General features: G+C 42.9%; 1 protein-coding gene across 1 annotated transcript in view; it reads left to right on the top strand.

The window, feature by feature from the left end:
• The window catches only part of LOC126469692 (trichohyalin-like), a 41,606-nt gene that overhangs the window by 12,063 nt on the left and 9,231 nt on the right, over positions 1-20,312 (top strand). Inside the window, exon 2 of the mRNA XM_050096899.1 lies at positions 3,439-6,098. Within this exon, the coding sequence (XP_049952856.1) occupies positions 3,439-6,098 (2,660 nt within the window). The remainder of the gene's footprint in view (positions 1-3,438; positions 6,099-20,312) is intronic.

A 20,312-nucleotide genomic window follows, 5' to 3' on the forward strand; every position in this document is an offset into this window, starting at 1 on the left:
ACTTCCGATCTCCTGAAGAAGTCACAAATTGGATTGGTTCATGGATCGTTCCAAAAGATGAACAATTTTTTTGACACAGGGTTTGTACACTGCCCGAAAGATGGGAGAAAGTAGTGGCCAGCGATGGAAAATACTTTGAATGGTACATGTGTAACCAATTTGTTTCATTAAAGCCACAAATGTTGGAGACAAAACGGTGGAAACAATTTTGTACACTTTGTACCTTCCTCACATTGCTGCATTTTAATGGTCACAAGGTCCCTGGAGCAGAAATCCATCAATAGCATAAAAGAAATTCCATTTTGTACATAGATTCATGTACTGAAGTTTCTTAGATTTCTAGCATAAATCAGCTTATCTCCAGTGCCACTGAGGCTTGATATGCCCCCTTTATATAAGTGGGGTTCTTGTATCAAGGCCACATCCACTTCCTGCCTCCCCAGGCAGCAGCTTAGAGCAGCAGAGGCCCCTTTACTGTGCTCCAGTCTCTGTCTTGCTGCCATCATTGCCTTTGAGAACCCTGACAGTGACCTCCGAGAACCCTAAAAACTATCCAAGGTCCTGCTCTCGCATCGCCTTCACGGACTTCTCTCCGACCTCCACCACCAGGGTTCGTCCTTCCGGTAAAACCTTCTGGTTGATCACTCTGCAGTCTTCTGTTGAGATTTTGGGTTTTGAGCCCCTATTTTCTTGAACAGAGTCTAAGGAGAGACATCCTTAAGGATCTTTGGTATCCATGTTGATACCTTTGCGGTCTTAAGAAGTTCCACTGCCATCTTGACCAGCAGCTTTGCTCTTCCCACGTGGATATCACGGGCACCTTGTCCTTAAGCCATTCCACCGTGTGCACCCCTTCACAGACAAAAATGAGGGCACCATGCTGTAGATAGACCCTTCTGAAGTTGGGTCCTGGATCAGTGTCCCCTCCCCCAATCTTTTCAAAGAGGGCCATCTCTACAGATTACTCCTGCTGCGAGCTGATGACCACCAGTGGAGAGCCTTCCTGGATAACTGCCATCTTAAAAACCGAGACTGCAGTACTGTAGGTCTGTTTGCCTATTTTTCTTGCCTCGATTTTTTCTGGACTCGCTTATCCAGGGAGGAGGGAGTCTTAGATTCCTCCCTTATCCTCATGCTGCCTGTCTTCGATGTTGTGGGAGTCTGCGTAGCCCCTTCAACCTGAGACGGTTTTTTTTTTTTTTTTTTTTTTTTTTTTTTTTTTTTTTTTTTTTTTTTTTGAAAGTCTTAGGTTCAAGTCCTGATGCATCAGGATATGTTCAGTCAACTGCTTCTTTCTGTTAGTCAAGTTGCGGTACATATTTATCTTCTTCCCAGTTCGATTCAGCACCTCCTCATTCATTATTTGATATATGTAGCTAATCTTCATCATTCTTCTGTAGCACCACATTGCAAAAGCTACTATTCTCTTCTTGTCAGAATTCCAATTGTCCATGATTCATTCCCATATAAGGCTGCACGTCAGACAGTACCAACAAAAAAGACTTCTTAACAGTTAAATTTATTTTAGATCTTAACATATTTTGCTTTTTGGGGAACAGTCCCCCCCCTCTAAATTGCAAGCTTGCATTTGATACCTTCCGTTCCTGGCCATAATCAATTATTGTGTTGCACAAATAGCAAACCTTGTCTACTTCTTTAGTGTCTCTTTCTCTAGTGTAATTAACTCAGCATTGCCTGATTTAATACAACTCTATTCCACGACTTTTGTTTTAGTTTTGTTGTTGTTTATCTTATAAACTCTGCACAAGACACTGTCCATTCGTTTCCACTGCTCTTCGCTCTCTGTAACATAGTGTACAGGTGACAACCCTGTCTCACTTGTTTCTTAACTGTATCTTCCCTTTCACGTCCATGGACTTCTACAACTTCTGTATGCTTTCAGTACAAGTTTTAAATAACCTTTTGCTCCCTGTATTTTATACCGGGTACCTTCAAATTTTCAAAGAGCAGGTTCCAGTCCACATTGTCAAGAACTTTCTCTAAATTTGTAAATGCTATAAATGTAAGATTGATTTACTTCAACCTTTCGTCCAAGGTAAGTCATAGGATTAGTATTGGCTTGTGTCTTCCTACATTTCTCCAGAACCCAAGGCCAGGCTCCACCAGTTTTTCCATTTTCTGTAAAAAGACTTATTAAACAGATGATCCAGTAAGATACATTAAAATATGAGATTACTGTACAATGGTAATTTTTACAATTCCTGCTTTCACTATTCATCACATTTACATGCAACAGTAATAGGTTCTGACCACATGCCTAATATTTTGTAATGAATAGTGAGAGCAGGCGAGATGCCACACAGAAATGAAAACAATAAATAAACGGGTGTGAACTATGTTAAAACGAAGGAAATTGAAGAGCCAAAACTTCCAAAACGGAACGCAGGAGGCATAAGATGTGGTATCTGTATAGAATAAAGATGAGTTATGTCTGGTGGTCCCTTCAATACACATCACTGTTGCAAGTGACATTACGCCACAACACATACACAAATTTGAATACAGCGAACAGACGCATTGATGTTGGACAGAAAGTTTGTAATTTTATGGAGGAAAATAAAAGGAACAGAGTGTGATTTGAACCCAGAACCCCTCCGTCACAGTTCTACACCGTGACCACATAACCACGACACGACAGCCATTAGCACTGGTCGATACTGCACACTTAGAGTTCAGACCATTCACACTGTCTATTTTCTTCCTTTTTCCACAGTTCAGTACACCTTCTTCCTGTTTTTATGCTTGATCTGTGTTCAGTTTTTGATGGTCTATCCAATGGGCCAATTTACCACTAAATCTGTTGGGGCCTGCGATGGGAAGTTTCCCTTGTTAGTGATCTGATGATTTCTGTATTTATGGTTTATTTTTGAAATTAATACCTGTTGCTGGTGCATTCACAGTTTCTGCAAGAGCTATTTTTGGGGTCAGTTTCATTTTCATTAATAGTTTTGTTTGTTTCTTTTTTTTGTATTATTCTTGAAGTGTTTTAGTTTTTGAACGGTGGAACATTAACTTTGTTTTCTTAATGACAGTGTGGTGGATTTGACAGTACTGGTGATAATTAAGTTTCAGATCTTCATTACTGCTTCTTCTTTGAAATATGTCGAGTTCTCTCTTCTACCACAAGGTACTTCAGTTGCAGGAGTTATCCACCGTTTATCCTTGCTTCTGTTCAATTTTGATCATATTCATTTTAGCAGTAAACATCGCTTAAAGTGGTACAGGAATTGGTTTAAGAAAAAGTAAACTTTTCCATCTGTATTCTCTGATTTATAAATTTCTCCCTAGCCTCCATCCCATAATTTCTTTCTAAATACAGTGATGAAGACATTGTTTACGATTCTGGTTTGTTTACGATTCTGGTATACAGTACTTTTTTTCTATTATCTGTACCTAACTGATCTTCTTCTCTTGCAGAAGCTGAACCAGAGCGATTGTTGAAGGATGAAAACAATGAGTTAGTGACGAAGGAAGAGCAGCAGCAGCAAAAGCAGGAACAGCAGCAGCAACATATACAACAGAGTCAGTTGCAAAATACATCTGTCAGTCCTGTTTTGCAGCTATCATCAAAGCATAACCAGACACGAAAATGTGTCTCAGAAAAGACTGGGGAACATCATCTTCACCATCCAAAAGACAACACAGAATTCCAGTCAAAAGAAGTACATCAACATGATCAGCTGGTAGGCTTTGGTCATCTTTCACAGCGGGATAAGGCATGTTCATTGACAGAAGAAAAACAATTACAAAATGTAGAAAAAGAGGAAGTGCTAGTGAATGAAGCAATGCAGAAATCGAGGTTATCAAACGAATTAAAAGAGCACCAACGAATCTGTCTCAATTTGAGTGGTGGAAATGATAGATTAAAGTATTGTAGTAGTGGCAAGGATTTAAAACTGAACCTTCCAGAAGATCAGTTACTTCAGCTTCAGAAAACTGTTTCACAGAACTGTTATCCACCAAAATGTGATTTTCTTCTCAAAGCAAGTCAGCTGTACAAAGAAAATGAACCACAACAAACATTGATCAAAGTCCAACAAGACTCAGTATCAGATCATTTCTGCCAAGAAAAGGATTGCAAAGCACACAATCAAAGAACAATTAATGTTAAGGAAACTGAACAACAGGTATTGGAACAGCAAATACCAGAAGATAAAGGTCACCAGTCATTGGAGTCAGCTAGTAGAACACAACACTGTGAATGTGCCAAGCAGCAGCATGCAGGTCTACAGGGAAAGCTGCAAACAGAACATGAGCACCTAAACAGAGTCGTACAGAGAGAGAAATTCTTGACAGCACAAAAATCGAGTTTCACAGATGTTCAAGGTCAAATCATAACTGATCAAGCAAGACAGCTAGCAGAGGATCGAGGCCGGCAAGATGCACTGAACCAAGGAATGAAGCCTACTGTAAACAAAGAGGAGCCACTAAGAAATAAACAAGAGAATCATTTCTTCATAGAACACATCAGAGGGACAGAGCAGCAGACACACACTATGGAGCACCTTCCAATGAATAATGGGGGCCACTTGAGCACACACGGTAGTCCCAAATCTGTGACCATTAATGAACGGCAGTTCACTAATGATGTAGATTGTCCATTTTCATCTGATAGAGAACAACTATTCCCTATAGAAAATAGATTGCAAGTTAATGTCCAGAAGCCTCTGCAGTCAATTGAAGAAGAAAAACGGGGAGATATGGGAAAGTCAGGAGAATATCTCCCTTCAATAAATGATGAACTGCATTCTGTTGAAAGAGTTGAAGGACAAAATACAATAAATCAAGAGACTTCTGTTGGAATATGCCAGCAGCTTCCTGTTAAATTACGCCACTTGCTTCCTGCAACACTGCATGCAGCTCTGTCATTTGGGAAAGGCCAAAAACTCTACCAGAATGAAGGAAGAAAACAGTCCGCAGAAAGTGAACTGCAGCTTTTTCCAGAAATCAAAGAACCTCCTATGGTAAATAGACTCAGATGTGAATGTGAGGAGCAACATATCATAAAGCAGTTGAGTGAAAAACAAAGGCAGGAATACAATGTAAAAGGACAACAGCTTGTTTCAATAGAAGCCCAACACCGAAATAATCACACACATCCTTTTGGTTCTGCGAAAGATCTGCAGCAGCCCACTGTTGAGCAAAATCAACAGCTCATTACAGTACATGGGTGGCATATCACTCATTACCAACTCAGTGGCGAAGCAGTTCGACAATCTGCAATGGAGAAAGTATCCTCTCTTACACCAATAAAAAAACAACAAATAGTATTGGGACAAGAGCAGTCAAACTGTGCAGAACAAAAGGAGCAATTGATAAAAATAGACCAACCATTTACAGCACACAAACATCACAAGTTAAGGACTGGTAAAGAGCAGGGAACGATTGTTAATCAAGGGCTGTACACCACAAATTATCAACAGCCTCAGATTGTGTCTGGTCAACAACAATCTTCTGTACCTAATAAACTGCAACCAGACGTGGGAAACAAAAATCAGAAATTGACAAGACAAATAAATCAAGTTGTTTGTGACAAAGAACTGAAGCTGAAAGCAAAAAGAAGGAAACAGTTCGACAAACAAGAGGGGCTGGTTCCTAACACAGAACAAACAAGGCCATTTGCTGGGGAGCATATACAGCAAATCACCGTAAAGAAAATGTCAGAACTTGTCCCGAGATATGAACAAGGACAACTAACACTAAATCAAGGGCAGCAACAGGAAACTGTGAAACAAGACGAGCAACTACAAGGGGGACAAGGCCAACATCCTACAGGAAAACAACCCCAGCAGTCAGTAATCGAAGAAATCAAGGGGCTAACTGAAAGTGAGGATTGTCAGCAACCAGCTGTGGAACGAGCACAAGAGGGGCCAGTGGAAAGATTTCAGCAGTCTTTCACAAAACAAGCCCTACGATTGTCAGCAGAGCTTAGCCAAGAAATTCTAATGCAAACATTTCAGGACACCGTAACAAAAGAAGTTAAGTGGCTACCAACAGAACAATATCAGTGTGTAGTGACTGAGCAAGAGTGGAAGGTAAAGGGACTTCAAGAACTATCAACTTCAACTTCTCATTGCGTGAGTACATGTCTCACTTGCTTTGTTATGTAGACTGTTGAGTAAAAATTACGCTGATCTCACATTTTGTTTTGAAGACTATGGTACGTATAAATCATTTTATATCTTCCACAGTATTAGATTACTGATCTTTGGGTCTATTCACTAAATTTCTCTCCTGTTCCAATTTGTTACATAGCTCCTTGAATTATTAAAACATTAAACAGTTTATTCACAAGGACACAAGTGGACTCACCAGTATGTCTAAATTTTAGAATTGCAGGTTCATTCTTCATAAGCTGGAAGGAAAAATAATTGTAGTGCATAGTCACTTAGAAATGAGGTTAAGTTAGACCTATCTTATATGAGGAGAAAGGGAGGCAAAGAAGTAACGTAAATGGTTAAGGCACTTAAATAGGAATTCTTGAAAAAAGGGTGACATCATTTTTCTGGAACCATCTTGAATAAGTTTAGGTAATTGAAATTTGTAGGAAGATTGTGTGACCTTATGGTACATCCAATTTACATTTCACATAGGGATCTTAAGGATAGGCAGTGTACTGAGGTATATAGACGAATGCTTTTCCATGCTTTGTATCCAAATGTAGGAGGCTGAAAATTGATAAAATTGGTACAAAGCAACCTCCATGGTCCCTGCTCAGTGGCTTGTTGATTGTATTCAAGATCATTGTGACACTTTGGTGCAGTTTTTTTAGAGTTAAATAAGTTAAGTAGATAACTGCATATCAGAGGATAGTCTACACTTGAACTGATTGGGCTTTAAAACTTGATTTTATTTTCTTGTCATATGGCATACATTATGAATCACAAGAATAGCTAAATAGGGGAGGGTTGGAACTTAAATAGTAGCAACTATTTATTCACAATTGATACAAAAGAGTTACATGTTTGCACCTGTTACTGCCCTTCAGAGTAGTCACTAGCATTGTGTAGAACCCGTTGCCAACAATTTGGAAGGCGTAGTATACTGTTAGCAGAGCCTGTTCTGTTGATGGTGCGATTGGAGTGGCCTGTTGAATCTCTGGAACAGTTCTGAAGTGAATGCCACTAAGCGCCTCCTTCATCTTCAGAATCAAATCAAAGTTACAAGGACTTAAGTCCAGGGAGTATGGTGGATGGTACAGTACTTCCCAGTCCCATCGACCGAACAGAGCAGCCACAGCTTGTGCTGTATGCGCCCACGCATTGTCATACGAAATGATTGGTGGGTTATACAGAAAGTGTCGCCACTTCTTTCGTAAAGCTGGTCACAGTGGTGCTCCAAAAACAAACAGTAATACTGCGCATTAACAGTCTGCCGTGAAGGAATGTAATGCGTTAGGATAACACCATCACAGTTGTACACGAGAATCACCATAACTTTCGACTACTCCATTTGCACCATCAACAGAACATTCTCTGCTAATGGTATACTACGCCTTCCACATTGCTGGCGGTGGGTTCTACACAACATTGGTGACTACTTTGAAGGACAGTAACAGGTGCAAACATGTAACTTTTTTGTATCGGTTGTGAATAAATAGTTGCCACTATTTAAGCTACAACCCTTGTATATAAAAATACTACTAAACTACTACATGTCAACATTTCACACAGCCCTCCAGCATAATGTAACCCAAACTATAACAACTAATGATGAGTGGCAAGGTTTTTTGTGTAGTAGGAATTCTTCAGAAGAAACCTTCTAGGCACATGCGGGACATATTGATACAACGTGAACAACTGTCTTTCACTCTGCACCACAGTCACGAGATGGTGTTGAAGATTTGCCCTGCCTGGGGAGTGTCCGCACATCTTCCATGACCCATTTGGATGCAGTTCAGGGTAGTCCAAATTGTGGTGAGGCTGGTCAATCCAGAGGGTTTCTCTTGGATGCAGGGCAGTTTCAGACATTTTGAAGAACAATTTTCTTGCCAGCAGTGTTTCCATTCATCAATGACATTGAATTCAATTTCCTTAAGAGTTCTAGCTGTGAAGAGTGGAGTGCCTTGATCTTAATCTTTTTTTTTTACTCTGTACAGAATAAATTATTCAATATTTTAAGATCAGGGTTATCAGCAATCTTCTGGTATTCACACAATAGCACACTCTTCCATCTGATATCAGTAGTTGGAATGTGGCTCAAGATAGGTGACTAGTATGTGGGAGTAGATCATATTGATCCATTAACAATGTGAGTGGCTTAGTTAGATTTTATGTATATTATTTTTGCATATGGCCTATTAAGCTAGACAGGTGCATAGTGCTGTGTTGTTGAGTTTAACAATCAGAGTGCTGATACTCAGTGAGTATTGAAGTTTGTCTCCCTTAAAATAGACATGAAGTGCTATCTGCGTCAATCTGTTGGGCAGATGAAAATGTGGAACCTCTGTTTGATTTGAGTTGTAACCCTCATTTATGGAAATATTGGCTTAAATTGTCTAGATCAGAAGTTAGGATTTCTTCAGTTATTTCAAAGGTTTTGTGTTCGCTAGCTATTGCCCAGTTGTCCCCATCGCCAAACTTTTTGGACTGTGTTGGAGGAATATACAGGGTGTTACAAAAAGGTACGGCCAAACTTTCAGGAAACATTGCTCACACACAAATAAAGAAAAGATGTTCTGTGGACATGTCTCGGAAACGCTTAATTTCCATGTTAGAACTCATTTTAGTTTCATCAGTATGTACTGTACTTGCTCAATTCACCGCCAGTTGGCCCAATTGAAAGAATGTATTGTTGACTTCGGTGCTTGTGTTGACATGTGACTCATTGCTCTACAGTACTAGCATCAAGCGCATCAGTACGTAGTATCAACAGGTTAGTGTTCATCACAAACATGGTTTTGCCGTCAGTGCAATGTTTACAAATGCAGAGTTGGCAGATGCCCATTTGATGTATGGATTAGCACGGGGTAATAGCCGTGGCGCGGTACATTTGTATCTAGACATATTTCCAGAGCGAAGGTGTCCCGACAGGAAGACGTTCGAAGCAATTGATTGGCGTCTTAGGGAGCACGGAACATTCCAGCCTATGACTCGTGACTGGGGAAGACCTTGAACAACGAGAACACCTGCAATGGACGAGGCGATTCTTCGTGCAGTTGACGATAACCCTAATGTCAGCATCAGAGAAGTTGCTGCTGTGCAAGGTAACGTTGACCACGTAACTGTATGGAGAGTGCTACTGGAGAACCAGTTGTTTCCGTACCATGTACAGCGTGTGCAGGCACTATCAGCAGCTGATTAGCCTCCAAGGGTACACTTCTGCAAATGGTTCATCCAACAATGTGTCAATCCTCATTTCAGTGCAAATGTTCTCTTTACGGATGAGGCTTCATTCCAACGTGATCAAATTGTAAATTTTCACAATCAACACGTATGGGCTGACGAGAATCCGCACGCAATTGTGCAATCACGTCATCAACACAGATTTTCTGTGAACGTTTGGGCAGGCATTGTTGGTGATGTCTTGATTGGGCCACATGTTCTTCCACCTACACTCAATGGAGCACGTTATCATGATTCATACGGGATACTCTACCTGTGCTGCTAGAACATGTGCCTTTACAAGTACGACACAACATGTGGTTCATGCACGATGGAGCTCCTGCACATTTCAGTCGAAGTGTTCGTACGCTTCTCAACAACAGATTCGGTGACCGTTGGATTGGTAGAGTCGGACCAATTCCATGGCCTCCACGCTCTCCTGACCTCAACCATCTTGACTTTCATTTATGGGGGCATTTGAAAGCTCTTGTCTACGCAACCCCGGTCCCAAATGTAGAGACTCTTCGTGCTCGTATTGTGGACGGCAGTGATACAATATGCCATTCTCCAGGGCTGCATCAGCGCATCAGAGATTCCATGCGACGGAGGGTGGATGCATGTATCCTCACTAATGGAGGACATTTTGAACATTTCCTGTAACAAAGTGTTTGAAGTCACGCTGGTACATTCTGTAGCTGTATGTTTCCATTCCATGATTAATGTGATTTGAAGAGAAGTAATAAAATGAGCTCTAAAATGGAAAGTAAGCATTTCCGGACACATGTCCACATAACATATCTTCTTTACTGTGTGTGAGGAATGTTTCCTGAAAGTTTGGCCATACCTTTTTGTAACACCCTGTATATATAATAGAGGGAAACATTCCACTTGGGAAAAATATATCTAAAAACAAAGATGATGTGACTTACCAAACGAAAGCGATGGCAGGTCGATAGACACACAAACAATCACAAACATACACACAAAATTCAAGCTTTTGCAACCAACGGTTGCTTCGTCAGGAAAGAGGGAAGGAGAGGGAAAGACGAAAGGATGTGGGTTTTAAGGGAGAGGGTAAGGAGTCATTCCAATCCAGAGAGACTTACTTTAAGGGGAAAAAAGGACGGGTATAAACTTGCGCGCGCGCGCACACACACACACACACACACACACACACACACACACACACACACACACACATGTACAGACACAAGCCGACATATTCAAAGGCAAAGAGTTTGGGCAGAGATGTCAGTCGAGGCGGAAGTGCAGAGGCAAAGATGATGTTGAATGACAGGTGAGGTATGGGTGGTGGCAACTTGAAATTAGTGGAGATTGAGGCCTGATGGATAATGGGAAGAGAGGATATATTGAAGGGCAAGTTCCCATCTCTGGAGTTCGGATAGGTTGGTGTTAGTGGGAAGTATCCAGATAACCCGGACGGTGTAACACTGTACCAAGATGTGCTGGCCATGCACCAAGGCATGTTTAGCCACAGGGTGATCCTCATTACCAACAAACACTGTCTGCCTGTGTCCATTCATGCGAATGGACAGTTTGTTGCTGGTCATTCCCACATAGAATGCGTCACAGTGTAGGCAGGTCAGTTGGTAAATCACGTGGGTGCTTTCACACGTGGCTCTGCCTTTGATCGTGTACACCTTCCGGGTTACAGGACTGGAGTAGGTGGTGGTGGGAGGGTGCATGGGACAGGTTTTACACCGGGGGCGGTTACAAGGGTAGGAACCAGAGGGTAGGGAAGGTGGTGTGGGGATTTCATAAGGATGAACTAAGAGGTTACCGAAGGTTACGTGGACGGCAGAAAGACACTCTTGGTGGAGTGGGGAGGATTTCATGAAGGATGGATCTCATTTCAGGGCAGGATTTGAGGAAGTCGTATCCCTGCTGGAGAGCCACATTCAGAGTCTGATCCAGTCCTGGAAAGTATCCTGTCACAAGTGGGGCACTTCTGTGGTTCTTCTGTGGGAGGTTCTGGGTTCGAGGGGATGAGGAAGTGGCTCTGGTAATTTGCTTCTGTACCAGGTCGGGAGGGTAGTCGCAGGATGCGAAAGCTGTTTTCAGGTTGTTGGTGTAATGATTCAGGGATTCCGGACTGGAGCAGATTCGTTTGCCACGAAGACCTAGGCTGTAGGGAAGGAACCGTTTGATGTGGAATGGGTGGCAGCTGTCATAATGGAGGTACTGTTGCTTGTTGGTGGGTTTGATGTGGATGGACGTGTGAAGCTGGCCATTGGACAGATGGAGGTCAACGTCAAGGAAAGTGGCATGGGATTTGGAGTAGGACCAGGTGAATCTGATGGAACCAAAGGAGTTGAGGTTGGAGAGGAAATTCTAGAGTTATTCTTCACTGTGAGTCCAGATCATGATGTCATCAATAAATCTGTACCAAACTTTGGGTTTGCAGGAATGGGTAACCAAGAAGGCTTCCTCTAAGTGGCCCATAAATAGGTTGGCACATGAGGGGGCCATCCTGGTACCCATGGCTGTTCCTTTTAATTGTTGGTATGTCTGGCCTTCAAAAGTGAAGAAGTTGTGAGTCAGGATGAAGATGGCTCAGGTAATGAGGAAAGAGATTTTAAGGAGGGTGGCAGGTGATCAGCTTGAAAGGAAGTGCTCCATCGCAGCGAGGCCCTGGACGTGCGGAATATTTGTATATAAGGAAGTGGCATCAATGGTTACAAGGATGGTTTCCGAGGGTAACAGATTGGGTAAGGATTCCAGGCGTTCGAGAAAGTGGTTGGTGTCTTTGATCAAGGATGGGAGACTGCATGTAATGGGTTGAAGGTGTTGATCTATGTAGGCAGAGATACGTTCTGTGGGGGCTTGGTAACCAGCTACAATTGGGCGGCCGGGATGATTGGGTTTGTGAATTTTAGGTAGAAGGTAGGGGTGCGGGGTGTTGGTGGGGTCAGGAGGTTGATGGAGTCAGGTGAAAGGTTTTGCAGGGGGCCTAAGGTTCTGAGGACTCCTTGAAACTCCGCCTGGACATCAGGAATGGGATTACCTTGGCAAACTTTGTATGTGGTGTTGTCTGAAAGCTGACGCAGTCCCTCAGCCACATACTCTCGACGATCAAGTACCAGGGTCGTGGAACCCTTGTCCTCCGGAAGAATGACGATGGATCGGTCAGCCTTCAGATCACGGATAGCCTGGGCTTCAGCAGTGGTGATGTTGGGAGTAGGATTAAGGTTTTTTAAGAAGGATTGAGAGGCAAGGCTGGAAGTCAGAAATTCCTGGAGGGTTTGGAGAGGGTGATTTTGAGGAAGAGGAGGTGTGTCCCGCTGTGATGGAGGACGGAACTGTTCCAGGCAGGGTTCAATTTGGATAGTGTTTTGGGGAGCTGGATCATTAGGAGTAGGATTAGGATCATTTTTCTTCGTGGCAAAGTGATATTTCCAGCAGAGAGTACGAGTGTAGGACAGTAAATCAAAGATTCTTCACTTTTGAGGGCCAGACATACCAAGAATTAAAGGGAACAGCCATGGGTACCAGGATGGCCCCCTTGTACGCCAACCTATTCATGGGTCGCTTAGAGGAAGCCTTCTTGGTTACCCAGGCCTGCCAACCCAAAGTTTGGTACAGATTTATTGATGACATCTTCATGATCTGGACTCACAGTGGAGAAGAACTCTAGAATTTCCTCTCCAACCTCAACTCCTTTGGTTGCATCAGATTCACCTGGTCCTACTGCAAATCCCATGCCACTTTCCTTGACGTTGACCTCCATCTGTCCAATGGCCAGCTTCACACGTCGATCCACATCAAAGCCACCAACAAGCAACAGTACCCCCATTATGACAGCTGCCACCCATTCCACATCAAACGGTCCCTTCCCTACAGCCTAGGTCTTCATGGCAAACGAATCTGCTCCAGTCCGGAATCCCTGAACCATTACACCAACAACCTGAAAACAGCTTTCGCATCCCGCAACTACCCTCCCGACCTGGTACAGAAGCAAATTACCAGAGCCACTTCCTCATCCCCTCAAACCCAGAACCTCCCACAGAAGAACCACAGAAGTGCCCCACTTGTGACAGGATACTTTCCGGTACTGGATCAGACTCTGAATGTGGCTCTCCAGCAGGGATAAGACTTCCTCAAATCCTGCCCTGAAATGAGATCCATCCTTCATGAAATCCTCCCCACTCCACCAAGAGTGTCTTTCCGCCGTCCACCTAACCTTCGTAACCTCTTAGTTCATCCTTATGAAATCCCCAAACCACCTTCCCTACCCTCTGGCTCCTACCCTTGTAACCGCCCCCGGTGTAAAACCTGTCCCATGCACCCTCCCACCACCACCTACTCCAATCCTGTAACCCGGTAGGTGTACACGATCAAAGGCAGAGCCACGTGTGAAAGCACCCACGTGATTTACCAACTGACCTGCCTACACTGTGATGCATTCTATGTGGGAATGACCAGCAACAAACTGTCCATTCGCATGAATGGACACAGGCAGACAGTGTTTGTTGGTAATGAGGATCACCCTGTGGCTAAACATGCCTTGGTGCATGGCCAGCACATCTTGGCACAGTGTTACACCGTCCGGGTTATCTGGATACTTCTCACTAACACCAACCTATCCGAACTCCGGAGATGGGAACTTGCCCTTCAATATATCCTCTCTTCCCGTTATCCACCAGGCCTCAATCTCCGCTAATTTCAAGTTGCCACCACCCATACCTCACCTGTCATTCAACATCATCTTTGCCTCTGCACTTCCGCCTCGCCTGACATCTCTGCCCAAACTCTTTGCCTTTGAATATGTCCGCTTGTGTCTGTATATGTGTGGATGGATATGTGTGCGTGAGTGTATACCCGTCCTTTTTTCCCCCCTAAGGTAAGTCTCCCGGGATTGGAATGACTCCTTACCCTCTCCCTTAAAACCCACATCCTTTCGTCTTTCCCTCTCCTTCCCTCTTTCCTGACGAAGCAACCGTTGGTTGCAAAAGCTTGAATTTTGTGTGTATGTTTGTTTGTGTGTCTATCGACCTGTCAGCGCTTTTGTTTGGTAAGTCACATCATCTTTGTTTTTATATATATATATCTGTGTGTGTGTCGTTACAATAGAGGGAAACATTCCACATAGGAAAACTATATCTAAAAACAAAGATGATGTGACTTACCAAATGAAAGCGCTGGCAGGTCGACAGAAACACAAACATACACACAAAATTCAAGCTTTCGCAACCAACTGTTGCCTCATCAGGAAAGAGGGAAGGAGAGGGAAAGACGAAAGGATGTGGGTTTTAAGGGAGAGGGTAAGGAGTCATTCCAATCCCGGGAGCGGAAAGACTTACCTTAGGGGGAAAAAGGACAGGTATACACTCGCACACACACACATATCCATCCACACATATACAGACACAAGCAGACATATATATACATTCCACGTGGGAAAAATTTATCAAAAAACAAAGATGATGTGACTTACCAAACGAAAGCGCTGGCAGGTCGAAAGACACACAAACATACACACAAAATTCATGCTTTCGCAACCAACTGTTGCCTCATCAGGAAAGAGGGAAGGAGAGGGAAAGACGAAAGGATGTGGGTTTTAAGGGAGAGGGTAAGGAGTCATTCCAATCCCGGGAGCGGAAAGACTTACCTTAGGGGGAAAAAAGGACGGGTATACACTCGCACGCACACATATATCCATCCACACATATACAGACACAAGCAGACATATTTCTTTAATAACAACAATGGCAATTTTCCATTACTTCATTATTGACAGCCTAAACTGTGAGAGATAACCTTAATACGAGGTGTGGCTAGAAAAAAACCGGACTAGTACTGGTGAAACAATAAAATGATTGCAATAAGGCTGAAAGTCGCGTGGCCTGTCACGTGACTCTCGCTCCGCCTACTGCTCGAGTTTCATCTGCCTCCTGCACTCGGTCTGCCTGTGGCGTCTGTTTTAAGTAGTTGACGTTTTGTCTGTGCGTTGGAAAATGTTGAGTGTACAGAAAGAACAGCGTTTTAACATCAAATTTTGTTTCAAACTAGGAAAATCTGCAAGTGAAACGTTTGTAATGTTACAACAAGTGTACGGCGATGATTGTTTATCGCGAACACAAGTGTTTGAGTGGTTTAAACGATTTAAAGATGGCCGCGAAGACACCAGTGATGACACTCGCACTGGCAGACCATTGTCAGCAAAAACTGACGCAAACATTGAAAAAAATCGGTAAACTTGTTCGACAGATCGCCGTTTAACAATCAGAGCAGTGTCTGAGTTAACAGGAGTTGACAAGAAAAGTGTTAGGCAGATTCTTCATGAAAGTTTCAACATGAACAAAGTGTGTTCAAAAATGGTTCCAAAGTGTCTCACAATTGAACAGAAGGAACGCCGAAGAATGATTTGTTCTGACATCCTGGAAAACATTGAAAGTGATCCCACCTTCTTACTAAATGTTATTACTTGCAATGAATCGTGGTTTTTTACTTACGATGCCGAAACTAAACGCCAATCGATGCATTGGAAAACTCTTGGTTCTCCACGACAAAAAAAAGCACGAATGTCAAAATCGAAATTCAAGGCAATGATGATTGTTTTTTTTTTTTTTTTTTTTTTTTTGACATCATGGGATTGTGCACATTGATTGGGTACCAGAGGGACAAACAGTGAATCAGCATTACTACATTAGCGTCCTGGCTACCCTACGTGTGCGAGTACGGAGAAAACGGAACGATTTGTGGAGAAAAAAGTCATGGATCCTTCACCAAGACAATGCCCCAGCTCACAGTGCGTTGTCGGTGAAGACGTTTTTGGCAAAACACAACATTCCCATCTTAGATCATCCACCCTACTCACCTGATTTGGTCCCCTGTGACTTTTTTCTTTTCCCTAAAGTCAAATCAGCTTTGAAAGGAACTAGATTTGAGACTGTTGAAGCAGTAAAAGAAAAACAGACGAAAGTAATGTATGGACTTACCGAAAATGATCTGCCGCATTGCTATGAACAGTGGAAAATTCGTATGGAGCGGTGTAGAGACCGAGGAGGAGAGTACATTGAAGGAGATAACATGAAATTGTAAATAATTGTAAATAAATGTTTTTTCCAGCATCAGTCCGGTTTTTTTCTAGCCGCACCTCGTATCTCTCTGTGTATTTCTGAAATAAAGTCATTACTGTAGTCACAGCAATACTTTCTTTTTATCCTGTTCATTCTGAATCACCCTGCACAGTCATGACCACTGGAAAATTCATAGTACACTGAGACTGCAGCCTTTGCATTCAGTTGATGAATGTTTTTAAACTGAAGTTCCAGAATGGAAATTTGGATTAGATAGCACATAAACCAGATAATGCTGTTAAATTATGACTCCTGAAATATTTCTTAATGTTAATACCTACCAGTTTAAGCAAAAGTACTAAATACCAAGGCCAGAATTGCACTTCAGGGGGTGCATAGGGTACAGGTGCATAAGGTAGGGTGGGAGTTGTCGGATGGGCTGCGTACAGGAGGAGAGAGACGGGAGGCAGAAAGAGGAGGGGTTGGGGTGAGTAACTAGTGGCTCGGATCAAAGCAGCAGGTTTTCTGGCTAAGAATGCTGGAGGGTGGGGTTACAGATTCACAGCCATGACATATCATGCACAGGTACCAGGGCTGGTTTGAGAGGGAGTGACAGGACAGAGGGAGTGGAAACTGTTGGGTGGAGGGTGTGGCGAGGCTGGGTTAACAGATACTCAAGACAGGGGGGTTACGGTAGTGAAGTATGTGTTGCAAGGATAACTTTCATCTGCATAGTTCAGAAAAGCTGGTGCAGGAGGAAAGAATCCGAAAGGACTCAGTTGTGAAGCAGTGGTTGAAATTGAGCATGTTGTGCTCAGCTGTATGTTGTGTCACTGGGTGGCTATTTTTGCTCTTGGCCGTAGTTTGCTGGCATAAAAAGCTGTGCAGTGATTTCAGCAGAGTTGGTCTATCATATGGCTGCTTTCACAGGTGGCCCTATCTATGATGGTGTAGGATAATCCTGTGAGCAGAGTTGGTCTAAGATATGGCTGCTTTCACAGGTCGCTCTATCTATGATGGTGTAGGATAATCCTGTGAGAGGACTGGAGTAGGAAATGCTGAGTGGTTGGATTGGACAGGATATGATTCCTTTGCAAGAAATTGGGATCGGGAGTGGCATAGGGGTGGAGGAGGAAGTTGTGTACGAGGGTTGACTGAAAAGCAATGCCTCACCTTCATAATTATTCAACAGTTGGCAGCATTGGTATGTGGCAGGTACTGGCTTGTTCCATACCCTCTTCTCTACAGCTCCAGTTGGCGGGAAGCCTTAGCATTGAACGGTTGTGTTGCTACAGTGTAAAGTATGGAACCCTGCACAGACGGTCGGTCAATGCGGTTTAAGCAACGTCCTGTCACTGAATCTTGACAGCAGAAGGTGTCACCCCAAAGGAGATTCATTAGAGAATGAAAGCAGTTTTTGGTGATTGTGTTGATGCGAATACTGTGCATCGTTGGGCGAGTAAGTTTAAAGATGTTGAGGCAGGAACATCTGACCTGCATGACACACAAAGAGTTGGATATCCTGTGACAGCAACCACCGAACTTCACTAGCAAAATATTGACAGATTGATTCAGCATTATGGGTACCCCGGATGCTGACTCCTGAAACGAAAATGCAGATACTTGAAATTTGCCAGGAACTCCTCTCACATTACGAGAATGAAGGTGACGCTTTTCTCCATTAAATTGTGACAAGAGATGAAACGTGGGTAGACCATTACAATCCAGAGACAAAATGTCAGTCTATGGAATATCGGTACAAAGACTCACCCCAGAAAAAGTAATTCAAGGCGCAACCTCAGCTGGAAAAATCATGGCCACAGTGTTCTGGGGTGAAGATGGTGTTATCCTTGTTGATTTCCTTGATCATTGAACAACAACAGATTCAGAGCGTTACATCACAACGCTGAGAACTCTGAAACAACAGCCAACAAAGGTCTGAAATGAAAAGGGAAAGGTTTTCTGCAGCATGACAATGCCAAACCACACGTTTCATTTGCGGCCACAGCAGAACTTCAGAGACTGAATCCTCCTTACAGTTCGGATTTAACACCATCTGACTTCCATCTGTTCCTGATAATGAAAATCGATCTGCGGGGACATTATTATGGTTCTGATGAAAACGTTGAGAGAACTGTGAGACTGTGGTTTTGGAAACAGTGTGTCGACTTCTTCCGTAACAGCTCCAGAAAACTTGTTCATCGTTGGCATAAATGTATCCAATTGGCTGGTGATTTTTGGAAAGTTACTGTTGGTAATTAAAGATCACATTCTAAGGATTATTTTTTTTTATTGATTTATTAAAATATTCCCATCCAAATCCAATTGATGAAGGTGAAGGCATTACTTTTCATTCAACCCTTATAGATTCTGTGGACGATGCGATACCACTTTAGGAGGGGTGGGAAGGATTGTGAGTTGGATGTCTACCACTTACGGACATGATGATAGATGATCAGAGACCTGGTAAAAGATATGGTTCGTTGGTTCCAGTCCAGTGTGATATTGGGTGATGAGAGTATTGCATCATGCAGCACTCTGAGCCCATGGATTTTTCTGGCCAGGCTCACTGCATTCAATACAGCCGTCTGCCAGCCCACTATCATCACCGAGCAAGGTGACGCCGTGTTTAGCCCACTGGACTCTCATTTGGGAGGACGGCGGTTCAATCCCGCTTCCGGCCATCCTGATTTAGGTTTTCCGTGATTTCCCTAAAATTCTTCAAGCAAATGCCAGGATGTTTCCTTTGAAAGGGCATGGCCGACTTCCTTCCCTAATCCGATGAGACCAGTGACCTCACAGTTTGGTCTCCTCCCCCAAATCAACCTACCACCACCACCACCACCACCACCACCACTACCACTACTATCACCTGCTCTCAATGCAAGAAATTTTTATTCACAGATGTTTTTCTTGCATTTGTTAGGTATGTTTTAAATGACCACAGTGAGTGCCTGATAATGACTTTGTGTTACTTTCATAACAAGATACTGGATTTGTAGTTTAGATGATAACTAATTATGCTCAACACTGGTTAACAGTGATATATGATGGTTAACAGTAATATATGAGGTCTGTCCGAAAAATTCCAGAGCTTTGTCCACAAAATTTTTCTACGCTTACCTTTTATTTATTGTGCATGGTGTGTTTTGAAATACTCTCCTCCATAATGGATACACACCACTACCATCGCTATTTCTACTTTCTGAAGTAGTCTTGGTATGCCACTTCCTGGATCGTGTGAAGCACCATCTGCGAATTTTCTTTTTTCTCTGTCACTGCAAATCTTTGTCCTTTCAATGAGGTTTTCAACTTTGTAAATAAAAGTCCACAGGGGCCCAGGCCTTGGGAGTATAGAGGATGAGGCAGCACAATGATTTCATTTTTTGTGCGGTACTAATGCGCCAACCGCGATGAATGTCTGGGTACATTATCATGATGCTAGAGCCATGAATTGTCTCACGAAATTTCAGCCTGTTTCCTTCTCACATTTTCTCGCAGGTGTCGCAACCTGTCCCAATACTACCATCGATTAACAGTTTGTCCCTGTGGCACTAATTAATGATGAACTAGTCCTTCAAGGTCAAGGAAAACTATCAGCATTGCTTTGACACTCGATCTGACATGATGAGCCTATTTTTGTCATGCACAACCTTTCCCAGCCCATTGTGAAGATTGAATCTTTGTCTCAACATCACTTTTGATTTATTTAAGGAAGGTCTTGTTCTCATTTGCATGATCCAAAAGCTCTCCTTGGATTTTGAGATGAGGGTCTTTCTGGTCTTCACTCATGAGCCTTTGGAGGAACTTGGCGGCAACATAATGCATTCCAAGATGCTGCGTCAGGATATGTTTTCGAGAAACTGTGTGCTTTTTGGGTTTATTATTTGACTTGAAATTAACTTGGCTCTCACACTTGAAAGACCTA

This window comes from Schistocerca serialis, chromosome 1 (genome assembly GCF_023864345.2).
Source record: "Schistocerca serialis cubense isolate TAMUIC-IGC-003099 chromosome 1, iqSchSeri2.2, whole genome shotgun sequence".
Classification (NCBI taxonomy): domain Eukaryota; kingdom Metazoa; phylum Arthropoda; class Insecta; order Orthoptera; family Acrididae; genus Schistocerca; species Schistocerca serialis.